The sequence below is a fragment of the Lipotes vexillifer genome, unplaced genomic scaffold, assembly GCF_000442215.2.
Source record: "Lipotes vexillifer unplaced genomic scaffold, Lipotes_vexillifer_v1.1 scaffold325, whole genome shotgun sequence".
In the NCBI taxonomy this organism is placed as follows: Eukaryota; Metazoa; Chordata; class Mammalia; order Artiodactyla; family Lipotidae; genus Lipotes; species Lipotes vexillifer.
In genome coordinates, this window is record NW_006799313.1 from 1346299 (window position 1) to 1364896 (window position 18598).

The 18598-nt window shown below is 36.5% G+C and overlaps 1 protein-coding gene across 3 annotated transcripts in view; it reads left to right on the plus strand.

The window, feature by feature from the left end:
- The window catches only part of EXOC6 (exocyst complex component 6), a 215349-nt gene that overhangs the window by 112834 nt on the left and 83917 nt on the right, over positions 1-18598 (plus strand). For all 3 annotated transcript variants that reach the window (XM_007471565.1, XM_007471564.1, XM_007471566.1), the window contains 2 exons: positions 2677-2788; positions 3339-3473. In XM_007471565.1, the coding sequence (XP_007471627.1) occupies positions 2677-2788; positions 3339-3473 (247 nt within the window). The remainder of the gene's footprint in view (positions 1-2676; positions 2789-3338; positions 3474-18598) is intronic.

The window sequence follows — 18598 nt, forward strand, 5'->3', positions numbered from 1 at the left end:
GCAGGCTTCTCACTGCAGTGGCTTCTCTTGTTGCGGAGCATGGGCTCTAGGCGCATGGGCTTCAGTAGTTGTGGCACGTGGGCTCAGTAGTTGTGTCTCGCAGGCTCTAGAGCGCAGGCCAGTAGTTGCGGCGCACGGGCTTAGTTGCTCTGCGGCATGTGGGATCTTCCCGGACCAGGGCTCGAACCTGTGTCCCCTGCACTGGCAGGTGGATTCTTAACCACTTTGCCACCAGGGAAGTCCTGTTATTTGATTTTTTACCACATTTATAACACCAAAGATAAAAGCCCTTAGTCATAATATTATGTGTAATTATCCCTAAAGCTTCCCTACTGACTGACTAGAACTAGAATTGCCCCCTCAGTTCTGGCTCTTTTTGTGCATGAACTCCTAGCACTCTAAAAGGTAAATGTTGTATACTAATGATACAGCAGAAAAGATTATCTATTTTTTCCTTCTCTCTTTGATAAAAATATTTGTCATCTTTGTTAGTTCAATATCCAGTCATTCTGTTTAACTATACTATGTTTTTCATTTAGCAAGGCTTTTTATACTTACATTTTTAAAAATTAGCTTTACTAAATAACATTGGCTATTTTCATTTTGTAGTTCAGAATTCAGAAAGCATAGTTAGTATAAAAATATGTAAATCTAAATTTATTCTAGATTATCAGCTTTCTGACATATTTTTGTTTTAAAAATTTACATCTGTGGCCTAAAATTGAGCTGAGTAATTTTTTTTTCTAATTTGTCATTAAAGAATTATGGAAAAATAACTTCCTGGGTTTAAAGCTCTTTTATTATGTTTAAACATATTTTGCAGTTAGATTTTTAGACCAAAAAGATGCTTTGGAGCTCTTACAGTAAAAATGTTTGGGGTTCTTTTTATATGTGAATAAGAGCAGGGCCAGAGAATTAAGTGATTTCATGGTGAGACTCTAAAGTCTCAGTTATTTGATTGCAGAGAAAACATCTGGATCTAATATGATCTTTAAGAAATTTTCAGTTTTCATAAGAGGCTAAGCTCTAAAATAATTTAGGAGATTTACTGTATATTGAGATTTAATTACTGTGTTATTTGTTATTTAAAAATTAGGAAGAGTACAGGTTATAAGCTCAAAAGAGAAGGAGTTAAGGAAAAAAAATTGCTCAGTTAGGATAAAAACCACTTGGAGAAAATCCTGGTCATTGTTGGGTAAATCTTGCTGGCAGGAATAGGACATAGGTGCTGATAGGTTTTCCTTCTCTGTTTTTACTTATGCATTGATTCAGCATTCAAGGAAGTTAAGGGGAATTAAACAAAAGACATTATCTGTCATGCATAACTTATCTGAAAAGGATGCTATACAGGGTGTCTTTAAGCATAATTTGAGTGTGTCAGAAAGGAAACCAGAGGAGTTGGCAACCACCTCCTTTATATCGGTGTGAGTACGTTGCTTGTTCTAGGGACACTACTGATTTCTGTCAGAGAGTTTGCTACTGTGTAACCCTGAAACCCTACTGGTATATATATGCTATTCCCTGGGAAGTCTTGACTTTAGATACGAAATCAGTGAGGCATATTCTCCTTAGGTCTGCCAGAATTAGGGTTAGCAGAAATTGAAGAGCACCTGCATTAAAATGGAGAACATTGGAATAGTAATGAAAATTACCTGTGTTTTGTCAAATCTTGTTCTGTTTGCATATTTAAAATAAATGTAAACTAGTAAATATTTGTACCTCATAGATTTTTAAGAGTAATGTTTTAATAAAGTAAAAAGTGAAAGGGTTCTAAAATTAAAGTGTTAGACTGTGTTTAAGGCAGTGAGTCTCATCTGGGGCAGTTTTGCCCCCCAGGGTATATTTGACGCTGTCTAGAGACATTGTGGGTTGTCACAACTAGGGGGAAGAGTGCTACTTGCATCAGGCGGCTGGAGGACAGGGATGCTGCTAAACATCTTTCAATGGTACAAGACAGCTCCACAACAAAGAATTATCTAGCCTAAATGTCAATAGTGCTGAGACTGAGAAAACTTGGTCTAAGGACAGCTTAACCGTTTTGATAATGAGGCTATATACAAAAAATCGTGACTTACTTAAATCGAAGGGCTAGTGGTTAGAAGAAAATAAGCTTTTTAGTGCTAGGCTAGTAATTTTTAGGATGTTAAGAAACATCATAGGGTTAGTTCCTACCTCTCCCAAATTAAAACTAGTGTAAGGCAATTAATTTCTTTGAATCTTTTTTAAAAAAATTCTCAATGGAAATGGATAGCTTAGTTATATTAAAAGCAGATCTAGCAGTTGTATCCAGAGGGTTCACATCAATTTGTATTTTAAAAGTAATTTTAGCTATAGTTGTATATAAAGTGTCTTTGAAAGTGGCTGTACCATAATGGAGTCATAATTTAAGAATAGTTTTATTTCCTTATACTAAGTACTCCATGGTTTTACTGTAATGATTAATTGAATACATTTAAATTATTCTATAAATGAACATTCTACTTTATGGAAAGTATCCCTTTTGTGAAACTAAATTGAATTGAAATATGTGATTTAATAGATATGAATGATTATAATTTATTTAAAGATATAAAGGAATTAGAGCAAATTATTTTAGTAAATTGCATTAAATTATTTAGGAAGCTAACTAATTGTAACCCTTGTGGAAACCTTAATAATATCAACCTTTGTTTTTAGCTCAACAGAAATAGATGATATGCTTAGAAAATCAACAAATCTGCTGCTGACCAGAACTTTGAGTAGCTGTTTACTGAATCTTATTAAAAAACCTCACATAGGTTTGACAGAGGTAGGTTAAAAAGATGTTTATAGCTAAATGTTTCATTATATGAAACAATTATTATAAACTAATTTGTTGCTGAACATCATCCTATAAAACTAGCTTTCCATTTAAAATTTATTAATAGAAGTGGGTTTGTTTTAAAATAAAAGCGTCATTGTAAATTCCAGTGATGTGAGGGAAAAGGGTTTCACATGGGGAATAGTGGATAGCTGATGATGTTAGAAGATATATGGAGATTCATGTTTGCCAGACTTTACATGAAAAGTGAAAATACTCATTTTTTTTACTTGGTGAATGTATAAAATTTGAAAAAATGCTTTGAAAAGTTATTTTAAATTAGTTGCTAGTTAGACTCTTGGTTATTTTTTTTAGATGATAGCATTCATAAACAGTATTTACAGCAGGCTTTTGAAATCAGATAATCAGTTGTATCCTATAATGCTATAATTATGCAGAAGTGGTACAGTTGCTGGAAGTAATAATCCTAATTTTAAAAATCAAATGGCTTTGTATACATGTAACCTGCATTTCACTGGAGGCATTTTCTATTTTCTAGCTAGTGCAAATCATTATAAACACCACACACCTGGAACAAGCTTGCAAATACCTTGAGGACTTTATAACTAACATTACAAATATTTCTCAAGAAACTGTTCATACCACAAGACTTTATGGGCTCTCTACTTTTAAGGTATGTAAAAATCTGACTAAAAGTTTTTATTTCAGTTAACTGTAAGCAAACTTTTAAAAAGTAAAGAGAATTTTTGTTATACACATGATTCCATTATATTTCTAACAATTGAAAATTAGAGGTAATCAATGTCAACAATGAGCAGATAAATGTCATTTCCTTTTTGGCATTAAACATCTTGTTAAAATGAAGAAAAGTATATTGATTTTCTATAGCTATATTACATTTCTTCATGTTTTGAAGACTTAGAGTAGTGCTGAATCAGTCTAACTTGATTTTCTTTCATGTCTCACAGTTCAATAGTTAATTGTATATGTAATATATATGTGTGTGTATGTTTGGAAATTAAAATTGTAAGAAGAATTAGACAAGTGTAAGATTTGCTTTACATCCTTTATTGGCTCTGATCTGAAGAAAAGTAAATATTGCCTTATTACATGTTATTCAAGTCCTACTGTTTTCTGAATGGACAGATTTTTGTTTTTATAATATCATGGGATTTAACAAAAAGATTAATTAATGGTTGTTTTAAGCATTATGAATTAAATAATTTCATAAATTTGTTATATAAACTTTTATTATTTTATTGATTTGGGAATCATGTAAATGAGACACTGGCATAGTCTAGCAAAATAAATCCTTTTGCATTGAATATTTTGTTAAACTAATATAAACCATTTACTGATCCCTTATCTATAGAATAGGCTTGCTAGTTTAACCTCATAGCCCTTTCTAAGTTTTCTATTAAAAAGAATTCTCATCTTCCCTACTCTTACTATATTATAAATTACCCAGTTTATCTCCTAAAATTATAGTATAATCATTTACAGTTAAAAAGTTCAGTATACTTGTATTTAGATATAACTAATTTAATGTTAACAGTAACCAGACTTTGCAGTCTAGTGGTTAAGACTCCGCAATTCCAATGCAGGGGACGCAGGTTTGATCCCTGGTTGGAGAACTAAGATCCCATGTGCCACTGGTGCAACCAGAAAACCCCCAAAAACAAAAACAAAAAACAGTAACCAGACTTTGAAACTGTGAAGTCCAGAAAAAACCCTTGGTTCCTAAAATTATCTATCTGCCTGGCCCCCAAGTCTTATGCTCCTCTGATGATTCTTGAGCCCATGTTGTCATCCTAATCCATAAGACACAAATGCAGATGATATCTGAGTGAATGAATTAATAAAATTATTTATTAAAACTGAGACAGAAGCTGGACAAAACAGGCGTTCATTTATTCAGATAGCATAGTACGGTAATTAAGGGCATATACTCTGGACTTAGACTGCTGTGTGACTTTGGCCACATTCTTTCATTTTAATGATTCCTGGTTTTATTATCTACAAAATTAGAATAGCAATATATTATCTACCTCATACAATTATTCTGAGGATTAAAGGGGATACTTAGCACAGTGCCATTTGTTGTACATGATCTGTGCTCTGAGCACTCTGTTAGGTGCTGAAAATATAGAAATGTATCCCTGCCCTCAAGGAGCTCACGGGAGAAAAAACTATAAAAAGACACTTGACAATATGATATAATAAGTACCATAATATAGGAGGAGACTCCACTAATTTGTAGACATTTATTTATCCACAAATTGATTCTTTGCTTCAATATTAGATTTTACACAGTCCTTCTTTTTCTTTCTTGCTCTCTGTCCTTATGTCCATGTGTTACTCATACGCTGTCAAGAAGGGATTTACTAGGGAATGGAGTTGTAAGCATATTTAACTATTAACATTATATTTACTCTGTACTTTGATTAAAACATGAAATGCATTGACATCTGGTGTATCTAGGGATTTTCAAGCAATTTTTCTTATCAGTTGTAAGTCAAAGAACCACAGATACTGGAACATGATGCCTCAGATTAAGGAATCTTGGAACTACACTTCTCAAAATCTGCCTGTTGAGAGGAAATGTTTAGAAATGTTAGCTCTGGTCCATCGTTCCAGTGGTACTTAAGTTGTAGATATTTAGTTGAAGCTACAACTGCCATAGGATACCCCTTGGGTTTTCTAGGAAATGAAGTTCAGCCTGTACAAATAGTAGAGCATCCTTATTTTTTGTTTTATTTTTGCACAGAACTCAGGAAACCCTTTCTATTTTATGATATAAAAACAAGAGCTGGGCTTCCCTGGTGGCGCAGTGGTTGGGAGTCCGCCTGCCAATGCAGGGGACACACGTTCGTGCCCCGTTCCGGGAAGATCCCACATGCCACGGAGCGGCTGGGCCCGTGAGCCATGGCCGCTGGGCCAGCGCATCCAGAGCCTGTGCTCTGCAACGGGAGAGGCCACAACAGTGAGAGGCCCGTGTACTGCAAAAAAAAAAAAAACAAGAGCTATTTCAAGCTCAATATTTGAAGGTTAAGTGTTCTTCGACTCTTCCTTTGATCTGTTTCAAGAGGAATTTGTCTTAAACTGTACTATGAGAAAGCAATTCAACAGGGAGAATCATTAAATCAACATTAAAGTGAATTACTTAGGGAGATTGGGGGAATTTCCATTCACAGTGAATAGTCAATCTGTAGATGATTAAAGTACAGTCTTGATTACAGACATTAGCAAGGATTGCTTAGTTAACCTCTTAGCCTAATTCTTTTCAGTCCAATGACCTGATCAAACATATTTCTATTTAGTTGCTTAATGATTATAGAAATAAGCACTTACATGATCCTTTTACCCATATCTCCATTTGCTTCCCCTCCAAAATCCCACATATGCATATACAAAGTGGTAGATTTTATATCATATTGGTTTACTTTATGAAATATTATATAGACTGCCTTGTTAGCTTGCCTTTCATTGTACTAAATCTGTGAGTGGTACAAAAGAGGTAAAGTAAGTAGTTCCTGCCCTCAAGCAGTACCACAGCTTTTTTTTTTTTGAAATTAACCTGGACCCACACTGAGAGCTACTTAAAGCTAATATAAGACTTCTAACTGAAAAGATTTGCATCAGAATAGAGGGGAAAATGGGAATACCATTCCCTTTTTAATCTGTGTAGAGAAATGGCCCAGTTCTTTTTCTTTGGCATCAGAGCTTTTGAACTTTGCTGCCTGGAGCTTTTCCAACCTGCCACCCTGAAGAGTCCTTTCCTTTTGAGTCCTGGCAGTGATTGCAACTGTAAGTGCCTAGAAAGAATGTGCTTGCGATTCTTTTTCAGTTTGCCTTTTTTAATCTATTGATGAGTGTGTAACAAAGTGTTTTTAGGATTATGGCTAAAGTGACAGTGGTAAATTATCTTTGATCTAAGGGCTTGAAATTCTCTTCCTGTGGAACAAGGACATGGTATGTGGACTCTTAAAAAACTTTCTTTTTTAAATGTAACATTCATATATAAGCACACACAATTTATAAATGCAATAATTATAAATAGATACAGCTCAATTAATTATTAAAAAGTGAACACAGACTTCCAATTTCTAGTCTGGCATGTAAAGAGCTGGGAAGTTATCACTGTCCCAACAAGGAAAAAGCTGAGAAAACTGAAAAAAATCAATTCTTCCTTGATCTTTCAGAGAAGTGAGATCACAGGACACACTGCTGCCCCCAAACTTGGAGAAGTAGGCAAATACAGAGAATCACAACTTAATGGAGTAGAAACCTATAGGAATCATTACTGGGGTAGGAAAACCTGAGGTATAATTAATGAATATTAGAAAATCAGTATGGACAAGTTTTAGAGTTAAAACTCCAGGAGAAACCAGTCTTAGAGGGGGTACCAGGTTCTCCCAGTGAAGATTTGAGGAAAATCCTCTTACATTTCCAGCAGGGGCAAGGGAAAAGGAACCATTTTGAAATATGCCAGAGCATTCTGTTCTTTAAGGATGCTGTTTTTCTCAACAAGACCTAACCTCAAAATAAACTATTTACCAGTGCCTAAACTAATGGGAGAAGGGAAACACCCAATTCCAGCCTGCTCTGGCCATCCTGTCCAACTTGAGGGGTGGAAATGAAAAGCACTTGTGAAGTGCACAGATAAGGGGCAAAGGCTTACTTAAAGATGAAGACCTAATCGTAGGACTAAAGAACACTTCCCCTCTCCCACTGTCTTACTGCCGCATTACTAAAGGCCTAATTACTGCTATTCTTTTCACTCAGTACACCATGTCCAGCTATCAGGAAAAAATTACAAGGAAGACTAAAAGACAAAAAATACAGTTTGAAGAGATAGATATGGTATTAGAACCATATTTGGGTATGTCAGAACTATTGGAATTATCAGACCAGGAATTTTTTTTAAAAAAACCTATGATTAGTATGGTAAGTACTTTAATGGATAAAGCAGACAGCATGCAGGAACAGATGGGTAATGTAAGCAGAGAAATGGAGAATTTAAGAAAGAATCAAAAAGAAATGCTAGAGATCACAAACACTGCAACAGAGATGAATAATGCCTTTGATGGACCTATCAGTAGATTGGGCATGGCTGAAAAAAGACTCTCTGAGCTTGGGGATCTGTCAATAGAAACTTCCAAAACAGAAAAGCAAAGAAAAAAACACTGAACAAGAATATCCAAGAACTGTGGGAGGACTACAAAAGGTGTAACATACATGCAATGGGAATATTAGAAGGAGAAAAAAGAGAGAAAGGAACAGAAGCAATATTTGATCCAACAATGATAGAGATTTCTCCCAAATTTGTGTCACACAACAAACCATGGATCCAAAAAGCTTAGAGAACACCAAGCAGGATAAATACCGAAATAATTACACCTTAGGCATATCATGTTCAAAATTGCCCAAAATTAAAGATAAAAAATCCTTCAAGAATCTAGAGGAAAAAGCTTACCTAGACTAACAAAGATAAGAATTATATCTTACTTCTCTTCATAAACCATGTAAGCAAGAAGAGAATGGAGGAAAATATTTGAAGTGTTGAGAGAAAAACACCAACATAAAATTTTATATACTATGAAATTATCCTTCAAAAGTGAAGGAAAAATACTTTATCAGACAAACAGAAATTGAGGAAATTTGTTGCCAGTAGACCTGCCTTGCAAGAAATGTTAAAATAACTTCTTTAGAGGTAAAGAAAATGATATAGGTATAGAGAAAGTACAAGTGAAGGTAAAATTCTTAATTGATCTAACAGATAATAGTTTGTTCAAAAGAATAATAGCAACGTATTCAATTATGTATGCTTATATATATATATATATATAGTTGCGTGTATATATGTGTACTTATGTATGTTTACATGAATGACAGCAATGACACAGGGTAGGGAGAAATTAGGATTATTTTGTAATTATAAGGTACTCACACTACCTATGAAATGGTGTAGTGTTAGTGTTATTTGAAAGTGGACTTGGAATAATTGTGAATGTATATTGGAAGCTCTAGGGCAACCACTAAAAAAAAGCTAAAAAAAAAGAAGAAAAAGTACAACCAATATGCTAGGAAAGAATAGAAAATGGAATCATACAAATGCTCAATTAATACACAAAAGACAGAAAAAGAGGAACACAGAAGTAGAAACAAAGAACAAGCACAACAGATAGAAAACAGTAACAAATATGGTAGATATTAATCCAGCCATCAATAGTCACTTTAGGGCTTCCCTGGTGGCGCAGTGCTTGGGAGTCCACCTGCTGATGCAGGGGACACGGGTTCGTGCCCCGGTCTGGGAAGATCTCACATGCTGTCGGAGCGGCTGGGCCCATGAGCCATGGCCTCTGAGCCTGCGTGTCCGGAGCCTGTGCTCCGCAATGGGAGAGGCCACAACAGTGAGAGGCCCGTGTACCACAAAAAAAAAAAAAAAAAAAAGTCACTTTAAACATCTCCTGTCTAAAAACACCAACTGAAAGACAGAGATTGTCAGAGTGGATCAATAAAACAAGACCCAATTATATGTTGTTTATAAAACCCACTTTAAATACAAAGACACACATAGATGAAAAATAAGTGGGTGGAGAGACTTCCCTGGTGGTCCAGTGGCTAAGACTCCATGCCCCCAATGCAGGGGGCCTGGGTTTGATCCCTGGTCGGAGAATTAGATCCCACATGCTGCAACTAAAGATCCTGCATGCAGCAACGAAGATCCCATGTGCCGCAACTAAGATGCGGTGCAGCCAAATAAATAAATAAATAAGAAAATTATTCAAAAAAAATTAGTGGATGGAGAAAGATATACCATGTTAACACTAATCAAAAAGTGGGAGTGGCTATATTAATTTCAAACAGAGCAAACTTCAGAGCAAAGAAAGTTATTATCAGGGATAAAGTGGGCCATTACATAATGACAAAGGGGTCAGTTCTCCAAGATGACATAACAATTCTTAATGTGCATGTGCCTGACAATGGATGGTCAAAATATGTGAAGCCAAAACTGATAGAATTTCAAGGAGAAATGGATGGATCCGCCGTTACTGTTAGAGACTTCAACACGACTCTTAGCAGAAATGGTCAGATCCAGCAGACAGAAGATTGGTAAGAACATAGTTGAACTCAACACCACCATCAATCAACTGGATACGATCAACATTTAGAGACTACTTATCCAGCAACAGCAGAACATGCATTCTTCTCAAGCTCACATGCAACCTTCACCAAGATAAACCGCATTTTGGGGCATGAAACACACCTTAACACATTTTAAAGAATAGAAATCATACAGTGTCTGCTGTAAGACCACAATGGAGTTAAACAAGATATCAATAACAGAAAGATAACTGGAAAATTCCAAATACTTGGAGATTAAACAACATACTTCTAAATAACATGTGGGTCAAGAAAGAAAAGCATAAAAAGGAATATTATGAACAACTCTGTGCTCGCAAATTTGACAAACTAGATGAAATGAACAAACTACTTGAAAGACACAATCTGCCAAAACTCACACAAGAAGAAATAGACAACCTGAATAGGCCTGAATCAATTAAAGAAATTGAATCAATAATTAATAACCTTCTGAAACAAAGCACCAGGCCCAGATGGGTTTACTGATGAATTCTACCAAATATTTAAGGAAGAAATTACACCAATTATCTACAATATCTTTCATATAGAAGCAGAGAGAATACTTCTCAATTCATTCTCTGAGGCCAGCATTACCCTAACACCAAAACCAAAGACATTATGAGAAAAGAAAACTACAGACCAATATCTGACATGAACATAGATGCAAAAATCCTTAGCAAAATATTATCAGATTGAATCTAACAATTTATAAAAGGAATTCTACATCATGACCAAGTGGGATTTATCCTACTATGCGAAGCTTGTTCATCATTCAAAAATCAGTTAATATATTCCATCACATCAGCAAGCTAAAGAAGAAAAATCACATGGTTATATCAATAAATACAGAAAAAGCATTTGATAAAATTCAACCCCCATTCTTGATAAAAACTATCAGTAAGCTTGTAATAGAGGAGAACTTCCTCAACTTGATAAAGAATATCTACAAAAAACCTACAGTTAGCATCATACTTAATGATGAGAAACTTGAAGCTTTCCCACTAACGTTAGGAACTAGGCAAGAATGTTCCCTTTCACCACTCCTTTTCAACATCATACAGGAAGTTCTAGCTAATGCAGTAAGAAAAAGAAATAAAAGATATACCGATTGGGAAGGGAGAAGTCAAACCATTTTTCTTTGCAGATGATATGACTGTTTATGTAGAAACTCTGAAAGGATTTTTAAAAAAACCTTCTGAAACTAATTAGCAACTATAACAAAGTTTCAAGGGACAAGGTTAAAGTATGAAAGTTAATAGCTTTCCTAGTTATCAGTGCATTAAGTGGCTCAAGCTGCCATAAAAAACAAACAAACAAACAAAAAGCCATAGACTGTGTGGCTTAAACAAGAAAAATTTATTTTCTCACAGTTCTAGAGGCTGGAAGTCAGAGATTAAGGTACCAGCATGGTAGGTACTGGCTTACGGATGGCCACCTTATCACTGTGTCCTCATATATGGTAGACAGCAAAAGAGCTCTGATGGCTCCTTCTTTTCTTATAAGGGCGCTAATCCCATCATGAGGGGCCCGTTCCTCATGACCTCCTCTAAACCTAATTATCCAAAGTCCCCATCTCCAAATACCATCACACTGGGGGTTAGGGCTTCAACATATGAATTTTGGAGGCACATAATTCAGTCCATAACATTCTGCCTTGATCCCCAAAATTCATGTCCTTGCATCCAAAATACACTCATTTCATCCCAAGAACCCCCAAAGTCTTAACTTGTTCCAGCGTTACCTCTAAGTTCTTACGTCCAAAATCTTATCTAAATGTCATTTAAATCATATGTGGGTAAAACTCCAGATATGATTCATTCTAAGGCAAAATTCCTCTCCAGTTGCTAACCTGTGAAACCAGACAAGTCATGTGCTTCTAAGATATAACTGGGGGACAGGCATAGGATAGAAGTTCCATTCCATTAGGGAGAAAGAGAAAAGAAGGAAAGGGGTGACAGGTCCCAAGCAAGTCCAAAACTTAGTATGGTGAATTTCATTAGATCATAAGGCTCAAGACTAATCCTCTTTGGTTTAGTATTCTGCTTTCTAGCCTTGCTGAGGTGGGGGTTGTTCCTCTGCAGCTCTGCCTGGAAGGGGCCCACCCACAAGGCTCTGGGTGGCTGCCTTCTGACCTGTTGAATCTGAGGCAGTGGCCCCCCTTTTTGAACCAAGGAGGCAGCTCTGATGATCTCTGAATTACCTTAGGGGTTATTATTCACTTGTCTTGAAGAATAGCACATAGTTGTTGCTATTAGCTCTGTGGTCCTGTCCTATAACATCTAAGAAGTCCAATAGCCTCCCTTCATTTTCAAATTGGCAGTTTCTGCTCATGTAGTCCCATAATTTCTTATTTATGTATGTATATATATATTTATTTATTTTTGGCTGTGTTGGGTCTTCATTGCTGTGCGCGGGCTTTCTCTAGTTGCTGCAAGCGGGGGCTACTCTTCGTTGTGGTGCGCGGGCTTCTCATTGTGGTGGCTTCTCTTGTTGCGGAGCACGGGCTCTAGGCGCGCAGGCTCCAGTAATTGTGGCATGCAGGCTCAGTAGTTGTGGCTCACGGGCTCTAGAACGCAGGCTCAGTAGTTGCAGCAAGTGGGTTTAGTTGCTTTACAGCATGTGGGGTCTTCCCAGACTAGAGATTGAACCCCTGTCCCCTGCATTGGCAGGCGGATTCTTAACCACTGCACCACCAGGGAAGTCCCCCATAATCTCTTTACCAAGTGATAGTTTAGCTTTACCCTTGGAGTTCTCTTGCTAACCTGCTTTCTCAATTTTTGCAATATGGACAAGTTGAGAATTTTCCACGTCTTTAAGTTCTGATTCCTTTTTGCTTAACAATTTTTTATTCAATTCATTTCTCTCTTTTCTCATTTTACTATAAGCAGTCAGTATGAACCAAGCTGCTCTTTCAATACTTTGCTTAGAAATCTCCTCAGCTAAATATCCAATTTCATTGCTCACAAGTCTGTCTTCCACAAAGCACTAAAACATTAACATAATTTAGACACTCTGTATGATACTGTAATGGTCGATATATGTCTTGATACATTTGTCCAAACCCATAGAATATACAGCACCAAGAGTGAACCTTAATTTAAACGATGGCCTTTGAATAATAATGATACTTCAATATAGGTTCATTTATGGTAACAAATATACCTCACTGGGGGGCATTTGACAGTGGCAGTGTGGGGTCAGGAGGTATATGGGAAATCACTGTACCTTTCTCTCAATTTCACTATGCACGTAAAACTGCTCTAAAAAATAAATTATATTTAAATTGAAAAAAGTGAACTCACCCATGTAATTATGAAATCAAGAAATAAAACATTAGATAAGTAGTATTGTAGAAGCCTTCCTCATCCCTCTTCCCAGTTATTATCTCTGCCTTTCAGTACTGCCTCTTAATAGTACTGATTAGTTTTGTCTGTTTGGGGCACTATTTATATGGAATCATACATAGTGCATCTTTTTGTGTATCTCACTTCTTTCACTCAATGTGATATTTTGGAATATTTCATTTGTGTTGCTGTATGTAGCTGTAGTTTATTTTCAATTCAGTGTAGTATTCCATTATAAAATTTACTACAATTTATTTTCAGCTACTCAGAGACTTGTTTTTGCGCTCTTCTTGATTATTGACTGCAAATGTGACCTCTGAATAACTGAGGTGTTATTGTATGAATAAAATAAAATTCTTATTTATTTAATTTTTAGTGGTAAAGATATAAATTCATAAACTGATATAATCATACTTTTAAAACGAGTGATGTATTAGGAAGTTTAAAAATTTCTCATTTAAGTTATAATTGTTACATTATTTTACATATAAAGTTGATTTATTTCTGCTTTGCTATAACACTTGCAATATTATTCCTTGACTGATTAATTACATTTCAACTTCTGATTACTCATGTGCTTTGTACATAGTCTTGTGTTATTGGTGGAGTGTTCCTTTGTACAACTTCGTGTTTTATTTATGCAACTTGGTTGTCATTTTTAAAAGGTATGTGACATTTATTTCTTTTGTCACTCATTACCACCAGCTTCTCCTTACCTTCCCCCCCATTAGAGAGGGCTGCATAAAGCAGATTCATGCTTGCAGCTGATTTAATACATTTGAATGACATAAGGTCCTAAAAGATAGATCAGAAAAAAGCAAAAAGCCAAAGCTTAAATATTTATTGAATAAATAATTAGTTTAATTATACAGAAAAGTAAAAAATGGGGATACTACTTCGCCAAAAATATAAAAGCTAACAGAAAAAAAAAAGCATTTTTCAGCTCTATAAGCAAAAGAGGAAGATCACAAAATTTATGGACCCCATTGATACGTGAATGTGCTCAGCTTTCTGTTTTTCTGTAATTTATCATCAGTAGTCAGTTGCTTACAGCAAGTGCCTCTTATAAAGGTGTGGAAAGCAGAAACAGAATAGGGAAGGAAATGGTTGAGGATACTTTAAAAAGCTGTTTATATCAAATGATGTGCAAACCTGATCACAAACAACCTAGATTACCTAAGAAGTGGCAGATGTTACTCCAAAGCCCCTAGACATTCTTAAAAACTTTTGAGATACAGAAGTCCCTGAAAACTGGAAAGGTAAATATGTAGCACTTGCCTTTTTAAAAGAAAAAGGAGGTAATTTGGTAATTTGAGAATTAGAAAATGATTCAATTTATAATGATTTACAACAGTCCCAGATAATCCAGAAGATGGATTTTGAATTAGTCTAGACTCTGATTCTAGTTCAAAACATATATTGCCCTTTTTGGCCTATTGTTAGAAGTGGAGCAGCTTAGTAAGTGGCTCTGTGGTAGACTTAGGTTTTTCTCGGACATACTTTGGTAAGGAGCAAGAAATGAAATACTTTGTCCTGGGACTTCCCTGGTGGCACGGTGGTTAAGAATCCACCTGCCAATGCAGGGAACATGGGTTCAATCCCTGCTCCGGGAAGATCCCACATGCCGTGGAGCAACTAAGCCCGTGCACCACAACTAAGCCTGCGCTCTAGAGCCCATGAGCCACAACTACTGAGGCCATGTGCCACAACTACAGAGTCCACATGCCACAACTACTGAAGCCCGCGTGCCTAGAGCCCGTGCTCCGCATCAAGAGAAGCCACCGCGATGAGAAGCCCACTCACCGCAACAAAGAGTAGCCCCCGCTTGCCACAGCTAGAGAAAGCCCATGCACAGCAATGAAGACCCAACGCAGCCAAAAAAAAAAAAAAGTACTTTGTCCTATCTAAAGTGAGGCTTTGATTGTGTCCCAAAGGACATTTTAAAAAATATATTTATTTATTTAGTTTCGGCTTCAGGAGTTGTGCATTGGCAGGCGGATTCTTAACCACTGTGCCACCAGGGAAGTCCCCCAAAGGACATTTTTCTGGGACAAATCAATAATTGCTTGGAACTTTTCATCTAAACTGATAGTTTTGGACTGGGAGGATATATTAAATCATATTTATAGAGCAAAAATATATTTCTATTGTACTGTGCTAGTTGCTGAGGAAGGGTTGTGGAATGGTTCTTAACCACTAGGATTTTTTAATCTAAAAGGGCAGATAACTACAAAGAAATAACCACAGTGTATAACAAATAGAAAAATGTGGTCCTGTAGATGTGTTTGATTTGGTTTTATAGCACTTGGAATCTCACCTTTAGATTCGATTTATGCTCCATAGTCATCCTGCCTGCCACAGTCACTTGCCAGTCATACTCATTTATGTTTCCCTGCCTGGACCCTGAAGGCATTTGGGTATTGCGTCAATTTGGAGCATGGGTAGGGTTGCAATCAGCAGAGATGAGGGAAAGGAAGAACTGGTCTAAACTGGTTCTTAGAAGCTAGAAAGCTCAAGATCAGAAAGTTCAGAGATCCTGAACCTAAAATTCAGTGACCCAGCAGAAGGGATATAAAATCATATTTATTTATTTTGTGTTAATAAGCATGCATATTTTGTTTAAAAATCATGTTTGGTTTACATGTGTTTTGAATGTTTCTTCTGGGGGAAAATATAATTCTTTCTCAACAGTTGGTATCAGTTTCCTTAAATTCTGTCTTCAGCTTCTTTTTCTCTCATCTGAGCCGTAGCTTTCTGTGTGCTACTTTAGCTTTTATTATCTTTTTTTTTTTTAATATTTATTTAATTGGCTGCATCGGGTCTTAATTGTGGTACTCGGGATCTTCAGTCTTCGTTACAGCATGTGGAATCTTTTTAGTTGTGGCATGCAGGATCTAATTCCCTGACCAGGGATCAAGCTCGGGCCCCCTGCATAGGGAGTACAGAGTCTTAGCCACTGGACCACCAGGAAAGTCCCAGGTTTTATTATCTAACTCTAGTTATCTTAAGAAGAGTTTTGGATTTGCCCCATGGAAATTGTTTAGGTGTAATTAACTGTAACTCCTACAGTAATCTGTATCTCTAATGGAACAGTTAGTATACTATTTGTGACCTGTTGACTTTAGAACTATGAGATTATGCATCCCTGATTTATACTACATGTTCACTATGTTCTTTTATGAAGAAATATCTTTTAGGGACTTCCCTGGCAGTCCAGTGGTTAAGACTCCACACTTCCACTGCAGGGGGCACGGGTTTGATTCCCGGTGTGGAACTAAGATCCCTCATGCCCCATGGCGTGGCCAAAAAAAAAAAAAAAAATCAAAGAGTTTTCTAGAACTTTATGAAAACTTCAGTTCTTGTAATTAATATAAACTTTTTTTCACTTTTTACATTTGACCTCTTAGTTCATTGTGGAGCAGATCTTGAGCTTTGTTTAATCCAGAGTGTTATTGGTCAAGAGGTAATATATGATTTGCATGTATATAAGGCAACCAAGCATATCCTAAAACCTACAGCTTTTATTTTTGAATCACAGTAATATTGTATAATGAAAAAACCTAGTGATAAGTAGCCATTTCATTAAATTAAGTTGAAGCATAAGGAAGCAAATCATTTTTCTTTTTTAATTGATTTTAGGTGCCAAATATAAGACTACAACAACTTCCCTTAATTGTCACACTGATATCTAAAATATGTAAATAAAAAAATCGTAATTTTTAAAATTGGCTCCTCTTTCTGCCTGTCTGATTTTTTATGGTGGTACCACCATTTTTCTTGCTTCCTTTCCTGGAAAATCTGGAGTTATCTTAGATGTATTTCTTTTTAACTGCTCCTGTCATATCCCTTCCCGCATCATAACTGATTACTAGGTTTCTATGTTTAGTCTTATCTACTTTTTTCCCTCTGTCTATAGTATCACTAGTGACGTTGACTAACGAGTTGGATGCTATATGCTACTAACATTTAGAAATTTCCAGATCAGTAGCATAGGTTATCAAAGCATCATTTCTTGAATTAAGAGCAGGAAGAAATTAGCTAGGGAGGACACCTTCATTTTGACAATTCCAACTTCATCTCCTGCTTAGATTTTTAAGGCTCAGAAACATGTCATAGAAGTGTTCCCCTTGCTCCAAATGAGTAATATTAAATGTAATCTTTCTTTTTGTAGAATGTTCAATAAAATGTTTTAAGCCACTTGTACTAACCAAGGAAACTAAAAGAAAATTGACGAGAACTGATAGAAAACCCAACTCGAACCGTCTTAAACAATAGAGGGAAATTATTAGCCACTATGACTGGAAAGTCCAAGAATAGGGCAGATTCCATGTAAGGCAGAGCCAGCTGCTCAGGAAATGTCACCAAGGACCCAGAGTCCTTTTATCTTTGAACTCCACTTTATGCAGTTTTGGCCTCATCTTCAGACTGTACATGGTGGGGCAGCAGCTATAGGCTTTCTCCTCTGGTAGTAAAATGGCTGCGAGGTCACAGTTCCAAACCTTATATCCTCATGCACTATCATCTAAAAGAGTGTGTCCCTCTACTAGCTGCTAAGGAACTCCCTGTGGGTAAGAGGATGACCATGGTTAGTTGACCTTAACTCATCAGGATCCATCCTTGGCACTAGATCAGTCCTATCCAGACCAAATAGAGCTGTGAATGGGAGCAGAGTGATTTTTCCAAAATGCATCTGGGGACTTTTCCAAGAAGGGGGAATGGATGATAGACAGTAAATCATAGATGTTTACTAAAATACTCAGTGATATTACTACCTATCTTTTATTCAGAACACACATGCTTATGGTCTGTGAGGTCTAGCATGGAGTTTGTGCATATGTCTGTTTAAAAAAGTTCTTAGGGTGATTCTGTTGCACACCTGTGGTTAAGAACCACTGATAGGGCTTCCCTGGTGGCGCAGTGGTTGAGAGTCCACCTGCCGATGCAGGGGACACACGTTCGTGCCCCGGTCCGGGAAGATCCCACATGCCGTGGAGCGGCTGGGCCCGTGAGCCATGGCCGCTGAGCCTGCGCGTCCGGAGCCTGTGCTCCGCAACAGGAGAGGCCACAACAGTGAGAGGCCCGCGTACCGCAAAAAAAAAAAAAAAGAAAAACCACTGATAGTATGGTATCACTTAATTCATGTACATTGAAATTAAAAAGTTCTCAAGTTATGCGGCATACATTTCTGTCTCCAGAGGGCACTGTTTCTTTAACAAGCAATGGAGGAATTTAATTGCTTTGTTTATAAGCTGAATCTTTTAAAATTTAATTTAGGAGTTTGTTGATATGTTCTTGACTTTCTGGTCAG